Source organism: Nannospalax galili, unplaced genomic scaffold (genome assembly GCF_000622305.1).
Source record: "Nannospalax galili isolate Female #2095 unplaced genomic scaffold, S.galili_v1.0 scaffold249, whole genome shotgun sequence".
Lineage (NCBI taxonomy): Eukaryota > Metazoa > Chordata > Mammalia > Rodentia > Spalacidae > Nannospalax > Nannospalax galili.
In genome coordinates, this window is record NW_008360307.1 from 1,197,602 (window position 1) to 1,219,643 (window position 22,042).

Genomic DNA, 22,042 nt, shown 5'->3' on the forward strand with positions numbered 1-22,042 from the left:
CCTCTGTATAGTTTCATCATAGAACATAGGAGTAGTTGGTTTGGGTGGGGACATATTATCTTGGTTTTTCACATTGTGTTTTATGTTCTTATCTGGCATATGACTTTTTCAGTTTTATGTCTGATGTGAAATTCTAGCCTGCCTTTGTTGAGTGTTTGCCTCTGTTTTTTTTGTTGTTGTTGTTGTTGTCCGAGCTTGGTTAATTTTTGATCATATAGAAAGGATTTAGTGGTCAATCCTTCAGATATCCAGTGTTGAGTTTTGATTTAGGGGACAAGGGTGATGCCAGACTGGTCCAGTGCACAGGATGAGGAATCAGCTAGGACTGTAGATGTGAACATGGTTGTAAAGTGGGCAGAGTTCTGGCTAACTCACCAGGCTGCTCCAAAGTTCAGGCAGCATAACCCAGGCTAGTCCTGGAAATGTGGAGTTGGAGAAAGAGGTGGGGTGGGCAAGGTTCTCTGTTAAATTTTTAAAATTTAAATTCAATTTGTCATATCTCCATCACAATTCCTATTTTGTATTTTTCTACTTTCCTTCCTTTCTTTCTCCCTCCCTCCCTCATTCCTTCCCTCCCTAGCTTCCTTCCTTCCTTCCTTCCTTCCTTCCTTCCTTCCTTCCTTCCTTCCTTCCTTCTTTCCTTCCTTTCTTCCATGAGACAGGGTCTTGCTATGCCCCAGCTGGCCTGGAACTCACTGCCAAGTACATTCCAGGCTGGCCTAAGGCATGTGCCACCATGTGTGCCTCCTATTTTGTATTTTCAAAATTAATATTTAAGTGATCAAACACTTCCATTGAAAAGAAGCAAACAAAATTAAGACCCATGAGTAGCCTCGAAACTCACAGAGAAGTGTTATGTATCCTTCTGTGGATGTCAAGGTCTACTCTGAGGGCATGTCTTGGGCTTTGCTTTCAGTGTTAGAAGACACATGAATTCCAGTTACCTAGGTGCTGGTATAAAATGCATTCTTGAGGGCTTTAGAATTCACTGCCAAGTAAGAGGGAGAAGCACTTTAAGTCTTAGGGACCTTGACAAAAGACTCAGTGTGAACCACAGAAAGTCTTTTTTCCATCCATGGAGAGAATTCTTGGAGGCATCTTTCACCCCTTAATTGAGAGTTCTGCCTGAAATCATAAAGTATAACACTATTAATATGCATTTCATTCACCCTTTAGGAAACAACCTACTTGTCTTCTAATTCAAATTTCTACTTTCTTTTCAGTTATTCTTTTACATATTACAATCTTGGCAGGGCAGTTCAGTTCTGTTGATAAAATATTAATCAAAATTTGCAAGTCATTCCTCAGACATTGTATGTACAGAAAAAGCAAGCAAAACTCACAGCAGCAGCAATGGGACTGTTCAATATTTATTTGTCAATAAATATTAAATTTGTGCTAACAGTCCTTGCTATGTGGCTGCCATTAACAAAACTGAGGTAAGTATATATTGATGTAACTTTAACCCCAAATAGAAGTCTGAATTAAATATTTATTGATTTCAAAATATAAGGACTGCATCCCCAGATGTCCTTTGGTGAAAATACACACTATCAGAATGTTAAGCAGTTAGCAGTTTCATGTTTTCATGAATTTTTCTTTACTTTTTTCATTTTTGTCTCTGATTTTCATTCCTTTGATATATTGATTCCATTTTGTAGTAAAATTGAATGTTTTGGGGGATTTTTTGGTTTTTTGTTTGTTTGTTTGTTTTTGGTTTTGTGGGTTTTTTTTTTTTTTTTTTTTGCTGTTTAACAGCTTCTAAGTAATACAGTAACCCCAAACTTCATGGTATCAAAAAATGATTTACTTTCTTCAAGGTCTTATAGAGGTTGTCTTTCTGCTTCCACGGGGTCCCCCTAGACATCATTCAGCTTCAAGGATCAGCTGATGGGAAGGAGCACAGGAGAGGCCCAGTGGGAGCAAATTGTTTCCCTCCTCAAGACTTCTCATCATCCAGTGGGTTCTTTACATGATAGGTACATCTGCAAGACTTCATAAAACTAGGCTGCTTCAGAACTGACCCTTCTGCCACATTCTGCTAGCCCAAAGCAGATCACCACAGAAGTCACAATGCCATGGGTGGAGAAGCCCCGAATTCTCTTGTTCGGAAGGGCCATGAAATGAGCTATGAAACGGAATACATGAAAGTGTGAACACTAAAAATCTAGCAGACCCAGTTTCTTATCCAGTGATGGCTAATGTGTAGTCACTGCCACTGAAGTGGAAAGTTTGCTTACAGGAGTCTTCAATCATTTCAGCTGTACACCTGGCCACGATATGAACATAAGTACGAGATAGCGTCCATAGTTTTGTCATGATATAAATTCTGGTTTTCGACCTAAAGCACATTCAGCCTCATTTATGAATATTCCTAGTCTACTTCAGTTTCAACTAGTTTATTTTGGTATTATCCAAATTTCAAATGCTTTTGTAAACTACAAAGATTGAAGTTGTAAGTAACAATTATATTCATTTCAATTGATATTTTCCTTTACATATATTCACAATTATATTATTTATATATTTGATCAGTTTTCATCTTCTTTTAACTTATATCCACTCTTTAATTATTTAATATTTTTATTTTATGTGTATGAGTGTATTGCCTACCTGTGTGTAAATGGACTTGTGTTGTACAATTTCCATAGAAGTCAGAAGAGGACATTAGATGCACCTGGAACTGGAGTTACTCACAGCTGTTAGCCACCATGGGACAGTTTCTAGTAGCCAATGGGAACTGAACCCGGGTCCTCTGCAAGAGCAAACAGTGCTCTTTACTGCTGAGCCATCCCTCTAGCCCCAACACCAGTGGCTTATTAGTAGCACCATATGATATACTCTTGTGTGATCCCTATTCTGTATTTCCACATATAAAATTATTTTGATCGCTGTGCTTAGCCTTTCATAGTTTTTCTAATGATTGTTATTTTTCATATATTTTTGAATGAATAAATCATTATTGTGCTAAGTCACAGACATTACTGACTAAACTTACACAAACTTAGCCTACCTTGTATTCATGTTTGTGTTTGATGGGACATATGAATCTCTGGTTTGCCACATTGAGTTGTCTGGCTCTAGTGACTGTTAATCAGATGAGTCTATCCCTGTCTCTATTTTTTTAATTGAATTTTTGTGAATTTCATATAACATATTTTTACCCCCCTCCCCTATCTGAACCCTTCTTATAGCTAACCTCCACTATATTTCATATACTCTATCATATATATTAAAGCCCATGGAGTCAACTTTGTGTCCCTAAATGGCCTTCAGTGTATATATATCCAGTGGAATCTGGTTAACCTATCTAGCACCACACCTTTAAAGAAAGCAAACTCTCCTTCTCCCAGCAGCTATTAGCTGTCAATAGCTCCTCAGCTAAGGTTGGAGGTTGGGACTTCTGCCCCGCTTCCCCCCCTCTATGCTAGGATTTTGTCTGGCTTCAGCTTGTGTGGGTGTTTTGCATGCTGTAACAATTTCTCTGAGTTCATATGAGTAACTTTCCAGCTGTCTGGAAAATTCTGTTTCCTTAAGTCATCTACCACCTCTGGCTCTTAGAATCGTTCCACTCGCTCTTCCACGATGTTCTCTGAGCCTTGGGTGGCTGAAGTTTGATATAGGTGTCCTATTTAGTGGCAATCACTCTTCAGTGTCTTATTCTCTACAATTTTTCCAGTTATGGCCTTATGGGCTAATCACCATCTACTGCATGAGAGCTTCACTGGTAAGAGTTGAGTTGTATTAATATTCCTTCTGCCCTCTATTCAGATATGCTCCTTGAGGTTTAGGCATAGCAGTTACACTGTGCAAGTGTGACATTGGGCTGTGCACCTCACAGATACTTATTCTTTGCCTTCAACCAATTGTGGAACTTTGTACCAGTCTCCATCTGTTGCAAAAATAAGCTTCTTTGATGAGTGATGAGAGGTGTGCTTGTCTTTAAATATAAGGATACATGTTCAAAATATAGGAAGAATTATATTGAACTAGGGATGTTACAAAAGGAAGTTTTTCTCCAAGATCTATGACCTCGCCAGTTATGTAAATTTGGCTATGTTTATAGTACCACACATGAGTTCCCCCCATTGAGCAGGCCTTAAGTCCAATTAGATAGCTTTTGATTACCCCTCCCAAGATAATAATGCCACTACTGTACCAGTAGAAATTATTTGCTGAGCCAGTCATTGTGGTTCGTAAACTTTACAGCTGGATGGGATCATTCTCTTGTCAGTTTGCATAGTCTTCAGGGAAGAGGTTGTTCTATCCCCGTTCCTGCTCCAAGTCTTGTGTCCAAAAAATGTCCTGTCTTCTACAATAGGGTCTTACTTTCAAGATCTAGGAGGCAAACAAGGATGTAACAATAGCCTGGGTTTTTTTGGAGACTAACTAGACCAGCAACTCAAAGGGAAGTTTTCCCTGCCTGGTACTTTGATTTTTGTTATATAGCCTTCAGCTATACCCATGCACTCATACACACATACTGTATGCGTATTTTTCAGTAGGCCTTTGAACTAATACATTTCCCTCTGGCGTTGCCTCACCATCCTCCAAGTGCAAGTATTATTTATTTCTCCTCTGTCTCCCTCTATATAGCCCTCCCTTTTCCAACCCCAGCTAAAGAATCCCCCTCTTTTCTCATTTCCCCCCCTCAATAATACCTGGTCTCCTACTCTCTCCATCTCTCCAGCTCCTTCTTCCTCTTTATCCCCATGGGTTCTTTCCATTTTCCTGGCTCTTGAAATTAGATAAGGATATATAATTATATAAGCATATATAATAAATGTGCATTCAGGCATTTGGAGCTAAGATCCACAAATGGGAGGGAACATATGTTGCTTGTTTTTCTAGCTCTGTGTTACTTCACTTAGTATGACAGTTTCTAGTTCCATCCACCTTCCTGCAAATGTCATTGTTTCATCTTTACCACTGAGTAGAATTCCAGTGTGTAATTTTTTTCATATATTCTTTAATTACTACCAGGTAGTATATTATTTAATATTTAATTACATTTTATTTATCTATGTGTGTATGTGTGTTGGTACATGCATCACAGCACATGTGTGAAAGTCAGAGAATAACTTGTTGGAGGGGAGTTGATGCTCCCCCACCTAAAGTCTTCAGACTTGGGGGCAGGCACCTTTACTTGCTGAAGCTGAGCCATGTTAGTGGCCCTCACTGTTTTAAATTTGCAAGGACAATAAAGTGAAATCGTGTTGTATATGTTTCCTATCTTACATATTCTGGTGCAAAAATATTTTGTTTCGGAAATTTATGGATCTGTTTTATTTAGATGAAGTCTATTCATTTGTATTACTGATAATATTTTCCTGTGTGACTATATCAGAATGTATTTATTCTCTAGTGCTGGTTGGTTTTGGTATTTCAGATAAAGTATTGTAAAGAAAATCAACATACCGGTCTTCTAATGCACATTAATATACAAAGTTTCTCTAGACTATGAAGCTAGATATGGAATTTTTAAATTTTAGAAAATGTGCGCATTAGAATTTTTTTAAAGGCAAATTGTTTTCCAAAGAGCCTGTAAAATTTAACATTATTACAATATAAATGTCCCCATCAAAATTTGAAACTTCAGATTTCTTACCCATCATTCATCTGAAATATTAGACAGTATATCATTTTATATCTATCATTTTTGTTTACTACTGAGGTAGTCATCATCGTTTTTGACTTTATATTTCCTTTCTTATTTTATGGGCTTTTGTCATGTATTTTTGCCTTCTGTTCAGTTGTTGCTTTCTTTTCGGTTTTCAGCAGTACTTTCAATGATATCAACATGATATCACTTATCGCTATTAAAAATATCTCACTTATCACTCTCTATTAAAAATATCTTCTTAGAGCTGGAAAGATGGCCTGCTGGGTAAGAGTGTTTTCTGAGTAAGCGTGAGGACTTGAGCTCAGCTCCCAGCACTCATGTACAAACCAGGCCCTGTGCCGCACATCTGCAATTCCAGTGCCTAGGAAGCAGAGACATGGGCATCCCTAGAACTCACTACTCAACCAGTCTTGCCAAGTCCATGAGCTCCAGGTTCTGTGAAGACATTCAGTCTCAAAATGTTAATGTAGAGGGCAACAGAAGAGCACCTCTGTCCTCCACATACACCCACACACATGCACACGCACCCCCCACAGACATGAACATGTATACCACACATGCAACTAAATACTTAGTAAAATAAAATACTTATGTTATTTTTCTTATTTAACATTAGATCTTTAATTTACGGATATACTGTTGCTTAAGAGTAATCATCATATCATAAAATTAACCAATATTTACTGTAAATAATATAAGGACAGTTACACATGTAACTTATTCACAGTATGAATCTACGTCTTCTGTGCGTAGTGCTTAGTATGCTGTAATGGTGGATACTGATGTATGCAGCCAAGCTGTAGGTGAAAATCAGCCATTTGAGGTGATTTGTATGTGCTCTTTTTTTAATATTGTCTATTTCCTGTGCTCAATAAAATAATCATTTTTTCTCTCATTAACAAGGAATCTTTAGGTAAATAAAATAAAACTGTATTGGAGTATAGCACTTCTCTGCTTTGCAAAGAGAAGAAAAAACTAGCTTTGACACAGTACAGTGCAGATGATCCCATGAAATTTCCTAAAATTTATTGGCCTTTGTGTGGAAGCTTAAAACACTGAAGTCATACCCAAGAAATTGTTCAAGCATGATAGCTTTCTGTGTATTGTCTTGCTAAGACAGTTTGTAAAGGGAAAGACAGAGCCTGATATGGTAGTCCGTGCCTGTAATCCCAGCACTGGGGAAGCTGAGGCAGGAGGACTGCCACTAGTGTGAGCTGGCCTGTGCCACGTAGTGATTTCATAATTCTGATTTACAGAATGAAAGTGACTCTAACCCAAACAACAAACAAAACCCACAACAGAACAACACTTATTCTGTCTTTTCTCCCTCCACCATTGTTTGAAAAGTATTAGCAAGACAATTCAGCAAGTGAAGTTGCTTTTTCACTTTATGTTAAAATAGATTTCACTAGGTATAATTTTTCCCACATTTTATCATATATTTTGAGCCACATAATTCTACTATTTCTAACAAAAACATACTGTGATCATTATATTATAGGTATTTGAAGGAAAATTTTGCATCCAAATATTCTGTCCCATATTCAAAAAGCAGTTTAAATGAGGTTTTTCTTTTTTTCTTTTAGTTTCGGATTGTTTCATTTCATAGCTTTCTTTTTCCCCCCTCCTGTTTTACTTTTGTTTGAAAACAGGAAATGATCCTCTGGCAAGGTTAGACCAACCAAAAGTGTGTGTTGGATTTAGTTTGACAGCACAAACCTTCGAATTTTGAGTGAGTTCTCAAATGGATGCAATCCCCATTAATTATACTGTTTGGATAAAATAGGGATTTAGGCATGCCTGAAGTCTAGCTTTGTCGCTTTCCAGCCCAGGACTTTCATCTCTGCATCTTTTGAGCTACACTATTACCTGACTGGTTTGCAGGTGTGATCTGTCAGTGACAAGGTGAATTATCACCTGCAGTTTACAGTAACCAGCATTTATTCCCTACAAATGATTTTTCATATCAATCCTGGTTTTCTGGTTGGCGTTGAAAAAGAAACCTGGTCTTCCCACGCACCTTTCCCCCTGTAATCACCATACCTTGGTTTTCAATAACAAAGTGCCTCACCTTGTGCCTCCTCTCCTGAGTGTGCCTGACTCTGTGCAGTGATTTATGACCTGCGCCTCCCACACTCTCTGTACACTAACAAGATGGCCTCCAAATGAAAACAAGCACAAGCTTGTGATAGAAAAATCTTGGCAACACACAAGAAATTAAACACATCTTTTTTTTCAATCTTTATATTTCGACTTCAAAAGTGATTACACTAGGTGAGGATTCCTGCCACCTAGGAGAAGGCTCAGGGTACGTGGCAGATCATCACCGTGATTTCTCCAAAGACAGGACAGAGACTAGTTTCGTACTTGCTGTGGCCGGTAAACTGGTTGTACCACCATCAACCACGACGCCAGAAAGCCTCATTCCAGATGCTCTGGCCAATTGACCGTAAAATTGCGACGCATTTCTGGCCAGCCCAAGATTTTAAAAGCCCCCCTCTCCCTCCCTTCAACACGCGAACCCCCAATTCCCTCTGAAAAGCTGCTCATTATTCTTCCTTTGCCCCCTGATCTAAGTAAAAGAAACACTTCTGGAATCAATTATCAATGTCTGCCCTTGATGAGGTTCGCACGTGAGTTTAGAGTTGTGCGGCTGCGTAGTGACGGTCACCAGCTGCATTTTCAGGTGGTAAAATCTGAGAAGGAATTTTCCAGGGTTTATTTACCATCATAAAATTTTTTTTAATAGCCAAGACATGTTGAGAGAAATCTTGTGTGCCTTTGAAAGTTAAATTAGGATTGCGTGTTTATTTCATTCATAATAAGGAAAGTGAAGATCTTTGTATAATCCTTCTGTTTCCACAAGAGGTCGTGTCCAGTGGTTAAACACAGGGGAACAGGGGTATCCTTGCTGTAGGTTAATGTTGGGGGAGGTTATTATTTCTTCAATCATGTTAATTGCTTGACAAGTGACGATAGTCAAAGAAATCAGAATCCATTTTCTAAGCAATGTGAATTAACAGAATACCTTGTTTATTTGTAGATGTTAATTTGCATGCTATTTAGGTTTTAACATGCCCTGTCACTCAGCTAATATGCTGCTGTACCAGAGAAGAGTCCCAGGATTTGCAGTGCTGGGAACTATTCGCCTTTATTTCAGCACTTGAACGTTTACCTACTGCATATTTTTATCTATTTCTTTCTCTCTAGCTATGTATGTGCATAACAGATTTAATGTAAAAAATACATTTTTTTTTCTTTTCAAATACATATATTGGTAAACTTCATGGCCTTTCCTTTCCTCTGGCTCATGGCATAATTACTGGAAGCCTGATTTTATTGCTCCCAAAGTCTGAAAAAGACAGTTATTTGAAGTACACATTTTATCACTACATTTACTATTCACCCCTTCAAGAAATGCTGTCAATCCCCCTTACCACCCAATTACCATTCAGTGCAGAATTTTAGTTCTTAGAAAGGCCTCTTTTGTATCAAATTGAAATTTCTAAGCACCTGCTCTTTACCCATTGATATTGCAGTTTCTGCCCACATAGTGCTGGAGATGTCGAGTAATGTATTTTTTTCTTTGTGCTCTCTATATACTTAAAGAAAAATTTAAATTTCTTTTCTTATGAAGACTCTATCTAAAAACATTTCCCCATGATTGGTTTCTGAATAAGCATATGGTAAGTTGAAAAAAGTTCAGTGAATTCTACTGCATTACCAAGTATACATCTACTATAGAGCAATTCTATTTAGTTATTTAGAATACCTAATATCTGATACATCACATTTAAAGATACAGTCGACCAAAAAAAAAAAAAAACCCACATTCTGCTTATTAACTTTTTGGGTAAAATAACATATATCAACCACAAGAACAAAGTCACCATCTTTGAAAAAATTACTTGATTTATTCTTCTCAAGATCCCCTATGTGCTCAGTGCCACTGATAAGCAGGCTTCTCCAGTTAATGGGAAAAACTGTGCACACCCTGCATTATTCTGGAACTTACTTGATTACACCATTACAAAAAATGAAATCTTGACCAATCTGTCCATTCCTTTTCCTTGAGATGAAACCAATGGACAGTTAAAACAGTCTCTCTTGGGAAAAAATAGAAATTGAGTCTTTCTGAGTCCTAATTATGAGGGGTCTTCCTGCAGGTGAGGCTGCAAATCTCATGATCATTTGGACATGAAATCAGAGAAAGGCAACTGCTTGTGCAGAATTACCTCTTGAAACTCTTCAGTGCCACTCATAAATTTGCTCTTTAAGTAGTACCTTCTTCTCTACATACTTACAGACTCAAAGGGTAAATGAAGATTTAGTGTTAATATTGTTTTTCCACACATTGTACACAGTCTTTTATATTGTCTGTATTTTATATGTGGTAAATTTCCCACCAAATTGCAATACTGAAAAATATTTAGAAAGGGCTCAGAAAATGATAGATGATAGATAGATGATAAATAGATAGATGATAGATAGATAGATAAGATAGATAGATAGATGATAGCTAGATAGATAGATGATAGATGATAGATAGATAGATGATAGATAGATGATAGGTAGATAGAAATGTTATACATTTCTTCTAAATTATCTATGACAAGCTCGAGTTCATGGTTAAATTACTATGAGATGAAGAAAAACTAGACTCAGAATCCAGATGCATGGATGTTAGGAATTAATACTCAGTGAAAATCCCTTTGGTTCCCAGTTGCATCCATAAAGAGAATGAGGCAACATTTTTTTTTAATTTTTAATTTTTTGCCAATTTTTTACTTTATTTTATTTTTGAGGGTTTCTGATAATGCTACATTCTGAACATACAAAGGGTACAAAATGAATTTTTTTCCATAATATTTCAAAGGATGGTGCCAGTCTATTATTCATTGTCTGCAAAGTGCCTTCACATACTGTTACTATAGGTCTACTTTGTCTCTTAAAGTAAGACACTGTATGTCCATAGTTTTGGCCTGTATTGAAACGGGGGAAAGAGGGTCCCCTAGAGGGTTCTTAGTGTCATTCATAAAAGAATTGAAGAATGGACCCAAAAGGCAGAAAGCAGACAGACTTACAGGGACCTACATGACTGTGGCTGATCAGAATTTCTATGGCGTTCTGCATTACAAGGTAGGATTCCAGGCAGAAAAAAGGCAACATTTTAAATTACTTCAGTGTTTAAGATTCTGTACTAAATGTGTGGTTAAAAAAGAAATGGTTATAATTATAATTATCTCATGAAGACTAATAGAATTCCAAAGAGACTGAGAGTACTGAGAGTAAGAATTCGATATCAAAAGCTTCATTAAAGGGCACACAAAAACATAAGAGACACAACTGGGGCAACAGTGATTCTAACTCTGCCTTGTAAGAATTTAACTGTGCCTCAGTGTAGTCAGCATCATGGCCTTTGACCTAGAGAGCCAATCAAAATAAGTGAATAGTCAACACAGATAAAGGAAAACAGTTTTCTGTCTATAACGCCATCTTCCAGGAAGCTCCTTTAAGACAAAGACAGAGTTTACTGGGGTCCCAGGTCGGGGGAAGGGATCTGGATTATTGGAAAGGAGCATGGAACAAATGTGTAACTGGGTGAACGTTGGATATTGAAACACAGAGAAGAGTTTCTTTTATTTAAATGAGAAGAAGGCTCTCTAAGAATCTTTGTGTCAAGAACTGATGATAAATGCAGAGAGAACATTCAGTAAGATTCAGTTACTGTCCCTGTGCCCATAGTAACAGCAGCCAGACACAGATACTCATTCTTCTTTCCTATAAAGTGGTACTTACAAATCATTGAGGTGTCACTCACAGAAAGATATCTCAATGTGAGACACATTACTGGTTTCTAATAAACATGTAGAAGTGTTTAATCAGAATGCATTAGGTAGATAATTTAGAAGAACTTTGAGGTTTGCTTTTCCATATTTTATTAGAGATACTGCATGGAAATCACAGTGGCACACTCATTTTTTAAATTTTAAAAATATTTTTCAGATGATTTCCTAAAGGCTATTAATAATTTTGTATGACTTCCATTTATTGTTACCCCCACTAAAACAGGAGAGTCTGTTCAGCCTGGAGCTATACTTTTACCTCAGGTTCTTCTACTGTCCTAAGGAAGATAAGGCATTTTTACATTTCTTTGTACAAAATTCTGGTAATTCTGGAATCAAAGCTAAGTCTTTACGCATACTAGGCGAGCTTGCTCTTACTGAGCTACATCCCCAGGCCTGATTCTCAGTAATTTTTGTTTTTCTGAAAATGTTATTCTCCCTGTTGCCCTTGAACTATGAATACCAAAAGTGTTGCTTCCATCAGTTACTGCAATTGCACTTGCTTATCTCTAGGCAGGAATGACTTAAGTCTCATGTTGTTGAACTTGGTTCTCTCTAAATGTATAGTGATAGGAGTGTACTGAGCAGAAGCGTGATGAATGAGTTCAGAGAACTTTGAAGGTGGAGTTGGGTCATTGAGATACGTTCACTTGGGAGGAAAAAAAATCTTTTAAAAAACCTTCTAAAGATTCCATTTGTATTGTAACTGTTCTCTTTACCTCAGATGAAATACTATTATAAAGCACAGCAAGTATCAAAGTTTCCCTAGAAGAAGAGAAGTCACAAAAGCAATAGTTACCTTGGGACAATGTTTTTAAAACAAGAGCCATAACTTGTACTTTACTTTCAAAGCATAAAGGCATAAAACAACCACTTTGACAAAAGTAGGTATGACATCGCACCTGTGTCAACGGAGTGATGGTGTTTAACTTAGCTGCCTGTCAATCAGAAGACTGAAATCGACTCTAGGATCATAAGTAAATCCAATCCTGGAATAGCTTTTAGCAGCACAGAATAATTTGTTTCAATTTAAAATGATATTAATACACTAAAATGTTTTACATAGAGATTATAAGAACTTGGATGATTTTTTTTCTTGAAAAGTTTAAAGATTTATTTTTTTCAAAATCAACACTCTTGCTAATCTTTTCCACAATTGTCAAATGCTGGGAACTATCACATTTATATTTTGCTGTGTAGTATGAGAAGAAAGATGTACACGGGACAGAAACTGGTGTGCACAAACATCAGAATAAAATGAATGTTTTGAGCACAGGTTCAAGAGATAGGGGCAAGCAGAACTGGAAAATTGATGTGATTTCTGAGATGGCTTTGGTTACCCTCTATCTCTACTGTTTGAATATAGATTATCTCTAACTTCATTGTATTATTTAATGAATGTTGTAAGACTACAAAAAATTGTATATTTATAACAAAATATTCATTGTCTCACTATATTATATAGTCAGATAATATTAAGAATAATAAAAAAAATATTATATACAAAACAATTCAGAAAAACTTCAAAGGTGTGCCCAGCCTGAGCCTGCATTTTCTCAGGGCAAAAATGATTAGGGAAAGGAGCAGTTCTGAGTGGATGAGTCATCTCTGGACAGGGTTTTAACTCTCTCAGGCCATACAACTTTATGGTGGACAAGAAGATAGAGAAGATTACACATCCCTGAAAACAACTGAGTAGATTTCCTATCATCGTTTAAACAATGAAACTGGAACTTGTAGTGAATATAAAAGGGGAAATAACTGCTTTGATAGCTCTTATCAGATGAGCTGTTTTAAAATTGACATCTCTGGGGACTGGAGAGATGGCTCAGTGGTTAAGAGCACTGACTGCTCTTGCAGAGGACCCGGGTTCAATTCCCAGCACCCACATGGCAACTACAAACTGTTCTTAACTCCAGTTCCAGGGGAATCCGAAACCCTCTTCTGACCTCTGCAGCATTGCACAACACAAGTGCACTCACATACGTGCAGGCAATACACAAATATACATAAAGTAAAAATAATAAAATATTTTTTAAAAACTGACATCTCCACTTTGCACAAATACCTGCATGTAAGAGCAATTTTTCCATGAAGGCACAAGAAATAAATATAATTCATAAAGTATGTACATTTGAATATGAAAAATATTTTCTAAAACACTCAAAAGAATCTAATTTTAAAAAGGTAAGAAGGGATAGTTCAGTTCAGACAACTTGGATTTTGTACTTATAAGCAGCATTAAAATAAAATTTTCAAAAGCATGTATTGAATATGGTCAACTCAGTTTTTGTATTTTTAACCTTGAATAGCTTTTTACATTAGCATCTTGTCTAAGACTGAAATGCCGATTGTTTTGAGTGTAGCTCTTTTTTTTTTTTTTCCCCCAATGTGATGTGATTTACACAACATTCTGATGAAGGAAGACTAACGCATGTCCTGTTTACATTTGAATCTTAAGCTCAGCTCACTTGAAACACTGTAATGTTTAAATGTTGGAAATAGGTGTTAGGAAAAAATGAGTATACAAAGCTCAAGTTATTTACTAAATAAAGTACTTGGGACCTAGACCAAATAATACTGTTAACTCTTCCCCAATGGAATTTGAGTGATTACATCTGGCTTGCCAAAAGTGGTTTGGTTTATCTTACTGTAGAGTCCATGCAATGCTTATATTATATTGTTTACATTGCTGATTGAAAACTAATATACAGTATATCCAGTTCGAGATGTCTGCTTCCAGCTTGAAGAGTATAGCTTGTATATGACAGATGATCCCCCCATCTAGTTTCAAAATGTACCTGAATTTAAGACTTTTTGAATATACCTGCCAAGAAAGAACATTTTTTTCTCCCTTTTCACACAAGATTTCTAAATGACCATTTCTTTGTGATAAAAAACGAATTTTTATACTAGAAAATTCTATCAGAATTAACATACTGTTACTGAATGTCTTATGTGTGTTTCATTTACTTGATTATGTAGATCACTCATCACTAATTTTCCCAAGAAATATCTATTGAGTATCAGCTTTGAAGGAAATTATTGTCATGATGATTAAGAACAGAAAGTCGGACTCATACAAATTTGATTTGGGTCCTGGCTTGATATTTGTCAGATGCATGACTATCAGTAACTTTTAAGCTTTCTGGAGAAAATAATAGGTACTCCTTATAATTGTTGCAAGAATTAAGTTGGAATATTGTTTGTAAAGAGCTTAGTGTACATGATAAATATTTAAGTTTCTACATGCTTTATGCTAATGTTAAACAGTGCATATTAATTAGTGGAATTTTTTAAAGTTACTAGCTTTTGCTCATGATGATGCAAACAACCATAACATTGGTACCAGAGATCAATACAGAGAGTGAAGAAAAAAAATTAGACAATGTAACCAGTCTTTAGGTTTCAAATAGTCATTAGAGTTTCATAAATACTGTGTTAAAGGTATGCACAGCAGGCTGTGGAAGACCATAGACAGGAAACAAATAACCCATCCAAGTTGTGATAAAATTTCCAAGAAGTGGTTTTTTATAACCTAAGCATGAGTTCTTGCTGCTTTCTTCACAGCTGAAGAGCATGAGAGAAAGCATCCGAACGAAGCAGTTCAGACAGTGGCTAGGAGGGGAGAAAATACCTATGACATTGACGAGCTGAAAACAGTGCTTTACGGTTACAGTCCTAAGTGAGAGCAGAAGAAATGCAAGGGCTAATATTAGAAAAATGAACAAAATTAACATCAGGAAACCCGTGTTTGAATGAGAACTATATATACAAGTAGTTTGACACTTGTTCCTCAGGTGTGCCAAGGACATCATCAATAAGTGTTAAGAGATACACAAGCACTGCTGAATAGACTCAGTGTGAGTGTGTGTGTGTGTGTGTGTGTGTGTGTGTGTGTGTAACATAATAAAAGAGGAAGACAAATTGGGAGGGAGCAGGGGGGTATGGCAGGAGTTGGAGGAGGACTGGGTATCATGGATATAATGCATATACAATAGTCATGTATGAGATTCTCAAAAATAATATAAAATATACCTGTAAAAATGAAGATATGGGGGTTGGAAAGATGGCTCAGTGGTTGAGAGCACTGACTGCTCTTGCAGAGCACCAGGGTAGATTCCCAGCACCCACATGGCAGCTAACAACTGTCTGTAACTCCAGTTCCAGGGAATCTGGTGCCCTCTTCTAACTTCAACAGGGTACACCTACCTATATGCAAGCAATACACCCATACACATTAAATAAAAATAAATAAAATAAAAAAGAAGAGACATTTTATTGGGTTTTTATTTTAGTATAATCAACAAAATAGCTTTGTAAAGAAGGAATTAGAGAAAAGTAAGAGAGGAACATATCAAAAAATCAGAAAATTGTTAGAGTAATTTCAGCAAGATATAACAATATTTCAAAGGAGGATAGTCAGTCTAAGAATAATAGAAGCTCAGATTCAGGAAATTCTGAGAAAATTATGATAATTTGTCTCATTTGGGGCATCCTTCCTTTTCATCTCAAGAAGACACAGTCTCACCATGGAGATAAACCTAATGGAATTAAAAGTGAAAAGTAACAAATTCAGATAAAATGCTGACTACATTTTAAGTTTGGAGATATAGTCAAATCATGCAAACTTATAAATAATATTCAGGTAGACCTATGTTTATTAAGCTTTTCTTTAATTCCTTTTATCCTTTGTTTAGACAGGCTGCAGCTGGCCTGGAACTCACTATGTAGAGCAGGCTGGCTTTGATCTCACAGAGATCTACCTGCCTCTGTCTCCTAAGTGCTAGGATTAAAAGCATGTGCCACCATGCCTGACTTAAGCTTTTCTTTTGACAACCAAGAAAATCTGCCTCCACATTTATAAATTTAAGTTTTTATCAAGAAAAAAAATCTATACTTGAAAGTATTTTTCCTATTTAAAAAACCAGCTATACCAGTGTTGTGTTAACAGTGTGTAAAATAACTTGAACCTAAAAAATATAGTACATAAATATTTTAATTATATATATTCAATTTATTTAGTCAGTAACTGATAGTGTTTACTATATGCCTAATACTGTGCTATGTTCTTTGGATATGTTAGTTATAAAAATGTGTATTCTATTCTAAATGGGAAACCAAAGTATTTGTATTTATCTCTTGAAAATTTTCCTTTTTAATTTGTATTAACCTGACAGGTTCCCCCCACCACCACCACTCCACCGGCCCGTGCCAACTTGAATGTGTCCAGTTGCTTCCTTTCTTTCTCTCTTTCTTTTGTATTATTTTTTCCTTACTGTGCTATGACTCTATCCCAGAGCCTTTTGTTTGCTTATTAGGCAAGTACTCTACCATGAAGGTACTTTCCAATCCCCAAAGTTTCTATTTTAAGACCTCAGATCTGTAAAGGACAATGATATTCATGTCTTCAATGAGTTTTGTGCATCATTAAAGAAAAAAAAATTAACTCATTTTCTTTGTGTACATGAATGAATGCAAATTTCAACTATTAAGCTAAGCTGTTTAAGACCTACCAGGATGGCAGGTTTACCCATTATTTCAGTAGTAGATAATAGATGAATCTCTCCATTTCCATGGTTCAGAATCAATCTCAAAAGCAGGTTAAGCCAAAATACATCTTTTGCAGAAGTGGTATGGTTAACGTGACAGCAAAAATTGAAGTTGAAACCATGAAGACCGTGTCATTTAACATGCAGCAGAGCTGTAAAGCAAGGAGGTTGCCAACTAGACTTGTGGCTTGGAGTTTCTGGTACTTTTGGAATCTGAGCTTTTGAATTATATATTTTTTTCCTTGATGGTCATAAGTTCTGAATGATTAGATATCATAACTGCCAAAAAGAAACCTGTGTCTATTAAAAATTATTTTAACACTTTCCCAACTTGTTTCTCTTTGAAATCTTAACGTTTCAAGATCGGGGCTGTCTAGCTTATACTTTATATTACTTTCAAGTGTAGAGTAAGAACAGAGAAAATATTAAATAGGTGGCATGTTATGGACTATAATATTACAATATGATATTGAAAACTAAATCAAAATAAAGGTGAATTGAGAAGCTAACTCTCATTAACGCTAAGACAATTTTCTGTTATAATTATTAAGAGAAAAAGCATCAACATATTCTGTCATTAATGGTTGTAATGGTTCATTCTAATTGTCTACCTGCCTGGATTGAGTGGTATGTAGAAGATTGGTAAAGCACATCTCTGGTACATCTGTGAGGGTGTTTCCAGAGAAAAAGGACAAGAGAAGACCTCTCTGAATGTGGAGGGCACAATCCACAGTCCCTGGACCATTGAAATAATGCAGAAAGCCAGTGTAGTCCTGAGAGTTCCCCTCTCTCTGCCTCCCCCATGCTTTGATATAAGCTGCTCAGATGTGCCATGCCTTCTCCCTGATGATGAACAGAAACTTATGAAACTCTAAGTTAAATAAATTCTTCTTCCCTTAAATTGTTTCTATCAACCATCACAGAAAATGATAAGACTAATTTAGATGTACATTAATATCTGTTGTTAGAAAATAGAATTGATCATTTTCTAGTGGCAAGTGGCAAGATCTATATTAACATGTGTGGTGCCTTCTCTGGTTCCAATTCAGCTGTTGGAAAATGTAAAAATGTGAAAAATTTAAAATGCAATATTACACAGCACATGAGACAGAGAAAGCAAAGCACTCGAAAAGGAAAGACACTATCATCCATTCATTTTCCTTGTAAATACTTGTAGGGGCTCTTGGTGACTACTGACATCCACACTTTTCAAATGAGAAATCTGAGACCCTGAGAGGTAGTTATCTCGTCCAAGGTCATACATCTACAAGGGTAGCATTCAGATTCAGTTTCTGTCTATATTTTTCCAACTACATAAAGAATAAAAAAACAACTATTTTGGTTAAGAGATTAATACAAATGACAATTTCTTTTCTAAATACTGACAAAATAAGACTAAATATATTTTAATCAAATGTAATCAGGCAGCAAACTCGGATTTCTTGATCACACACACAAAAATTTCGTTCTGAACAACTTTGTTGTGGAATAAACTCTGTCCACTCTGGCAAAGTAGCAAACCTGGTTTTGTCTGATGGCGGGGGGGAAAGGGATGGTTGAGAGGCTGGGAACATTCCGAGGAAGCCATCAGCTTTGGATTTGGAAGGCATGAGGGAGCAACATCTTTGATCTTTCAGTTTCCTTTCGTGGTTGGTCTCCAGGGCAATGCACTCTAGCAGGTCCTCTTCCTCTTCGGCCACTCCTTCTCAGTTCCTGGAGCCTCTCTTCTTTCTAACCCTCAAGTTGTTTCATGGCTTAGTCCTGTTTTTCTAAGTCCATGGTGTCTACCCTTAACTCACTAGAAACAATGTTCCCAGTCCCAGTCCCTTGAGTTTAAATGCCTTCTAAATGCTGTTGTCAGCACCTTTTATAGGTGCTGTTATCTCCATTGAAATTCAGACAGATTCATTGAATTGCTGTCTGCTCACTGCATATGGACATATAGGTCTGGAAAGGGCCAGAGCCTAACTGGAGATAATTTGTGAGACATCCATCCATGAAAACTGATAAGCTGGGATAGACAAGAAAAACTTGCTTTCTACCTTAACAATAAATATGTAAATGAAATAATATCAGCACTAATTCACATTACTTTTAAAATTTATTTTCCTAACGATGTTATTTAATGATTTCATAATTTTAGACAATTCTTCCTTAGAACTACCACTTAGCATTTGTTTGATATATAAACAATACACTAGCCAAATTATATATAAAAGAATAGAGAGAAATTTGGTATAATTACCAGGTCTTCAATTCCTTATAAAGCATTAGGGATTCTGTTTTGTAAACCAGACTCTAACCAATACTAGAGACACAACAGATCTAAATACTAGAAGCACATGATTAGGTGAAAATGATTAATTCTGAATGAAAAATGATACATTTTGAATGAAAAATTCAGAGTAATTGCCAATGAAATCTAGATTTTTTAAACAGCCATCCATTCCTTCAGCTGTTCATTCATTTACAACTCAAGAAATAATAATATAAGATATCTCCTTGTGTCTGGAGAATTTCAAGTGATTTTATGCTTCGACTATGTCTGAAAACAATGACCATTCAGTCGAAGAGGTTAGATAGGCACCAACATTAATAGAAATTCATAAAAACAGATAGATGCAGCAATGGGTTAATTTCAGCTGATTGTCTACAAGAGAAATTTAAAGTCATCAAATGATGTAGAACTGTTTTACATGTACAACTGTTGGTCTGCACACATACCTTAGGTCACTTTTCTCCTACTTCAGGCTTCTACCCTTTTTGACTTTATTTTCTATGGAAGCTAGAAAGCTAAAAAAAATAAATAAATAAATCACTTCTCAGAAACCCTTGCATCTAGGATTCAGCCTTTAATCTGGGCAGAAGATTTGAAGACGAAAGTCAGCTTTCATAAGGACTATACCCTAGAAATGGAAAAATTGCTAGTGTGTGTGAGGTGGGGGGAGGTGTTTGGTTTCCTGTGAAGGTTGAGTGTGGCATGTGGTGTTTAATCCTCAGTGTGAAGTTGGTGCTGAGATCCAGCAGTGAGAATGGGGATCCCATTAGAATATTCCTGGGAAGTAATTACCATGTGGGAGTCATGAAGGGGAGTTCATAGTGAGGGTAAAGCAGTCTGGGAAGTCAACTGCTGCTGAAATAAACTCTGATTGAGAGGATGACCATGCCTAAATTTATTATAAAAACTAAAATAAGAGAATCGAGTCTTTACATTGAGGTCCAAGTTACACTCAGAAGAAAAAAAATAGTGAATAATGACTAATGTTTAAATAAGCAGAAGCTTATATATATAAATACATTTTAAATTATTAACATGATAGTGAATGAGTGGCATGCATTAGGGATACAGTGCACAATGAATAGTATTCCAAAATAATATTCTAAAATAATTTATTAATAATTGTTCTCTTCTTGAATTACAGAAGTAATTGTTATAAGAAATTATAAATCTATGTATTTATCATTATCTAAGTATCAATAATTTGTATATCAAATGCTAATTATTTTGCTGGATAATGGTTTAGAAGACAGCTTTAAAAAATTTTGTGTTAGCTGAACTTGGTTGAATGAGTGGGAGTTTAACCAAAGAACTTTTGAGATTTTTGCCTAAAGAATTTGCATTAAGAATAAAGAGTAACACTCATTTAGAGCACGAACCTCTTTCTAAATTTCTCCACCATTTTCATACAAGCATGAAAGGAAGGCATTTTAACCAGCTCTCGTGTCTTTTTTTATTCCTGTATGTATTTTTTGTTGATTTTTTGTGTATTTCATGTATGTTTAATACCATTCATTTCTCCGTGGGTAAGAGGAAGCTTGTAGAGCAGCCACTGTATTTGCAATGCCCTCCAATGGCTCCTGTGTCAAATGCTTGGTCCCCAGCTAGTGGTACCATAGAAATGGTTTAATGTTTAGGAGACAAGATGTAATGGAAGGAAGACATACCCTCGGCACACATACAAAGGAGATTTGGGGGCCCAATCTTTTACTTCCTGGTTTCTAATGACGTGAGCACCCTTGTCTACCACTCAACCCTTGCCTTCACCCCCACTTTCATCCAAAACCAGTGAAGCAATTGACTGTGGAAAGAATATTTTGAAATCATGAGTCAAAATAAATCTTCCCTTTAATTTGCTTACTTTTGGTATTTTGTCACAGAGATGCAAAGCTAACACAACAGCTATAAAATAATCATTCTGACACTTAGAATCTACAAGACCCAAGCTTCCAAGGTAATTAGAATGCTTAGCCAGCCATGAAATATATTTATAGAACTGAAACCATAGCCCACCCACCTACCAAATCTCTGTCTTCCATACGCTTTGAGGTAGAAGAGTTGATTTTTCAGTTGAACATATAAAAGGTACTACGCAGTTTTTATTTGGATGAGTGAGGCATGTAAATTGAAGGGAAAGTAGAAAGACTTCACGATTAGTCTTCTTTTCCAGAGGGTGAAGATCACTGGTAGTTGGAGGAACTCAGATGAGTCAGACACGTAGAATGCCAGTTCTGGAAGCAGAGACAAGTCATTTTACATCTTCACCCCCTTTGGACCCCTACTGCCTGCAGATATGTCTTTAGGACTTGTGTCTTTATCATATTGACTTATTTTCTTGTTTCTTCAAATTTGAGGAAGTATAAAGGTGTATGTCTCTTGAAAGAGGAGAAATAGAGGGATTAATACCTGTGGAAAACATTTGACGGACATCTCCATCAAATGTTAATTTTCAACTGGACAATCTCAGAAGGTTGGTCCTTTACATGTACAAAATCTCAAAATAGAGGTTGAACTTAAAATATCTCATTTCACAATAACCTGATTGACTAAAATGAAATTATACTGTCTTTATCTTCAGTTAAAATTAAATTCACGTGTTTTATCAGTATTTATCTTTCATAAAAATGTGTAGAAATTCATTTTTTTCTTTTTAAATTGATGAAAATGCGTAAGAACTTAAGGACGTGCTGACAAAGCATTGTAAATATATGAAATTCAACTGAGTTGTGTACTGAAAATGATT

General features: G+C 36.2%; 1 protein-coding gene across 1 annotated transcript in view; it reads left to right on the forward strand.

The window, feature by feature from the left end:
• The window catches only part of Agmo (alkylglycerol monooxygenase), a 305,041-nt gene extending 283,491 nt beyond the window's left edge, over positions 1 to 21,550 (forward strand). The window contains exon 13 of the mRNA XM_029559289.1: positions 21,470 to 21,550. Coding sequence (XP_029415149.1) covers positions 21,470 to 21,520 — 51 coding nt within the window. The 3' untranslated portion in view covers positions 21,521 to 21,550. The remainder of the gene's footprint in view (positions 1 to 21,469) is intronic.
• Positions 21,551 to 22,042: the final 492 nt, after the last annotated feature.